Source organism: Limulus polyphemus, unplaced genomic scaffold, assembly GCF_000517525.1.
Source record: "Limulus polyphemus unplaced genomic scaffold, Limulus_polyphemus-2.1.2 Scaffold1327, whole genome shotgun sequence".
Lineage (NCBI taxonomy): Eukaryota > Metazoa > Arthropoda > Merostomata > Xiphosura > Limulidae > Limulus > Limulus polyphemus.
In genome coordinates this window covers 53889-57671 of record NW_013666937.1, presented here as the reverse complement: position 1 = coordinate 57671, position 3783 = coordinate 53889, and the positions used below count along the sequence as shown (strand labels likewise).

Genomic DNA, 3783 nt, shown 5'->3' with positions numbered 1-3783 from the left:
TTTCATCGTATTCATATCTATATCTTGATATTTAAGTCATATGTATGAATAATTAAGAAGAAAATGGAAATTTTCAATTTAGGGTAATTTGAGCGCCACCTGGATAATAAGATTCATTTTTAGGAGTCTTTTATTATTAATTATTGACTTGATAAATATGGTGTGAGACATGTTTGTATTGCTTTTTCCATAAACTTATCTTATTATTAATAAGCAAACTTAAATACTCACCACTGAATTACTAAAATTACACATTCTTGTCGTAATAAATGCACAAATAATAAGAAAAACGTATTGCACTGCTGTGCTCATTCAATCCTGTGAGTACATTAAATGTGAAACATTATTGTTTAAACTTTAATTCTTAAACTTGTATCAACATCATATAAGAGAAGTATTAAAACGCCACTTACCGACCGAAAATTTTTGGAATGCCCCCTTTTGGCCAAATTTGGATCCAATAGTGATCTTTATTCTAATATTAATTATAAAGCGTATTGCGTCTTTTTTTTTTTTTTTCACTAAAGAAAGTACGAAAAATAAAACATTTTTACCGATATTACTTTGTGAACCGGATCATTGGCTTGTATAATAGATCTGTTTTTGTCACACATCAGTGGTATGATAATTGTAGACTTTATGCAGTTAAGTATAGGATTCAAAATCAAGATGGAGAGTTAATGAAAAAAAGATTAAATTAGGATTTAAGTTATTATAGTTATTTATTATAGCGACTACATATAATTGACTTGTTGAAAGGGGTATCTTTGTGCTTCTTGTAAAGCCTGGGTATGTATAACGAAACTATGGCTGGGTGAAGAACGAGTCCCGCATCAGGGCATTCTTAGATCATTTTGTAATTAGCATTTAAAATCTAAGATAACGAAAGTCACTTTTTCGTAGTGCCTGTTATGCTATATTGTGTTCCGTATCATATTCCGTAAATGTAGTTTTCCATTACTTATATCTGTTTTAATAATGCGAACACTTCCGACCAAAACAATAAAACTATAATATAGTTAACTAACCTGTAACTTTGGCATACAGATATACCATGGATGTGCTACTCCTTGTTTAATAATACTATATAACTTTTTAAAATTTTAATTTATGCACATGTATGTAGTTTTAACATAGAACTTCAGTCAAGTAATAATGGCTGGAGACGGCTTGAATGGGTAATGAAGAAAAACTTTAATATAAGTTTAACATAACAGCAAATGTACAACGTTTCGACAAGATTTTGTCATCATCAGGTAGGATATGTTGGTTTTTGTCGCAGTCGTCCATAAATTATTAATACAGTCTAATTTTAATGAAATTTAGAATGTAGATTGCCATTTTTATCTACGATAATATATTGAACTAAGAAATAAATAAATTATTTTTGTTGTATGTTAGTTGTCTAGGTGGTCACGTGCTAGCGGTTTTAGCATTCATTGGATGCTCTGCTCAACCAATAACAGAGCACAACTGGTATACGAGCTGTTGTTCTACGGCTGTTTTTTTTTTTTTAACTGTACATGTAAGGCAGCACGTGGCGTTGGGTGCTGGAGAGTATATTACGACTTGCACTGAATTATGTCGGATGAAATGTGCCTGTTCTCACCCGGTTAAACTTGTGCTAGTGTAGCATTGGAGTGTAAAACGTTGCTAAAATAAATATATGTGAAATATTTATGCGTAAAAAAGGGTTTGTAATACGTTTAATTGCGATAATATAATTAATAAGTAACAATTTTCAGTTTTGAAAATGATAACTGTTTTGCTTGTTTTCACTTCGGTGTACCTGGCTGTTAGGTAAGTAACATAGAAAAGACGTTCATAACCGTAACAATTGTTGTCTAACAAATGTTTTTATAAATAGTGTTCCTATCTGATCATTACTGCGCTTGTTTTGTCCAAGCCGGTATTGAGCGAAACGCGTCATCGGCATTGGTGATGGCGGACATAATGATAATGTTGAAGTATTATTATAGTTATACACTCTTCTTTTTGAAAGTTGAAAACTCTAACTGTTATTGTAAAGGACTGAATAAAAAATGCTAGTGTTAAAAATATAAATGTAATTAAGTTACTTAACTGTTTATTATGTTTGATTTGGAGTTTAACCGTGTTTTTAAGTTTACACAACTATCACAAGTACTAAAATTAAAAAATAAAAGTAATATAACGGTCCTGAATCAGAGAATTCAGGTTTAGGTCTACGAGTACGTGTAGAGAAGGCGCGTCAGTTGAAACTCGGAGACATACTAATAATAGTTAATACTGATATTTTGTGTTTGAGGGTTTTACAACAAAAATATTCACTTACACGCACGTTTATTCTTTGAAATTACACGTCACTAAAAAACATAAAGGTACGTCTCTAGAAAACAGTAGTAGCAGACCAAATTGACAAGTGGAAAAAAAAATGACTTAGTGTCTTGCGAAATCGTAGATAGGTTAGGATAGTTGACTTAAGTTATATAGTAGTCGTTGTCACATGTAATGGTTCATTTAGCAACATAACATTTTTGATAAACTATTTTTTTAGGTCTTAAATTTATTTGCAAGAACAATACTTTCTAACTAATGTTAGCCCATGTTATTAACACGCTCTTTGCTTTTCCGTCAAGGTCAAACGTACAACTGTGTCGACGTGCACACTGGCCGGTCGTTGCCCCCATGACTGTTCTTTTTTTTTTTTTTTGATAATGTTGTCTGTAATATTTGTACTTTAATCGATGAAGATAAAGCCTCGTTGGACTTTATTACGAAGTGATAACGGGAATTAAAACGTTTGTTTTTTAATCACGATTGCTACAGCTTCAGGGTCTTGTAATGTTATACTTGTATTTGTAAGTTGTAACGAGACACGTGACTTTTTACGTTACGTAAATTGTTTATGAAATATCTTTGCCAGAGTAGGTAGCTATTAATGGAAATATTTTACAGTTTTTATGCGACATCTCTTCACGACCTGAACCTTGTTTTTGTGTCACAATTTTAAGTGACAACTTCGTATATCTTTCAATTTTTTACCAGTATCATATCGCTAACTACTGCCATCCTTTTGAGTGGGAGAGGGGTGAATCTTGACTTTTAGTATTACTCACATTAACGAGTATATTTTCATATGCGGCATAGCCGGAGGCGAATCTGTAGTTTCAGAACCAAATCACAGAAAACAACCATTAAAACTTATAATTACTATGATTTTTCCATATATGTTAAAGGATTTTATAGAACGTTCTAAAAAACGACCCTAAACAGTATCCTTACGGGGGGGGGGGCATTTAAGCCCCCTACCTCCCTCGAGTTTGAGGTTTGCTCCGACACCTACGATTTTATTGATATTATGTTGAACGCATAAAAATATCCAAGTTTTCAAAATATAATTATGTGTACTTGATTAACTTGAAGTTGAACTATATAACATTTAAATGTTTACCATTAATTAAGTTTGATACAAAGGTTGACCTTCGAAGATCCGGAACTTTGACAGACTAATTTGTATTATTTATTGATGACGTTACTATAACTACTAGTTTGTATTTGATGGAAAAACTCTTTTATTTTAGAATTATTCCATATAAATGAAATATAACATTCACGTGTAGTTTAAAAACGCATTATAAAGAACAGTAATCATGTTTTATATTAAAAAAAACTATACGTTATATATATATATATATATATATATACATGTACGAGATGCCACGTGCGGTGTTTATAGTCATACATACAGTAAGCTTGCTATTGCATACAGACAAAAGACACGAATTGCAGACGAATTAAAAA

At 31.5% G+C, this 3783-nt stretch overlaps 1 protein-coding gene across 1 annotated transcript in view; it reads left to right on the top strand.

Annotated features, from left to right (window-relative positions):
• Positions 1 to 1551: 1551 nt before the first annotated feature.
• The window catches only part of LOC106463112 (glycerol-3-phosphate acyltransferase 1, mitochondrial-like), a 53986-nt gene continuing 51754 nt past the window's right edge, over positions 1552 to 3783 (top strand). The window contains exon 1 of the mRNA XM_022390531.1: positions 1552 to 1800. Coding sequence (XP_022246239.1) covers positions 1754 to 1800 — 47 coding nt within the window. The 5' untranslated portion in view covers positions 1552 to 1753. The remainder of the gene's footprint in view (positions 1801 to 3783) is intronic.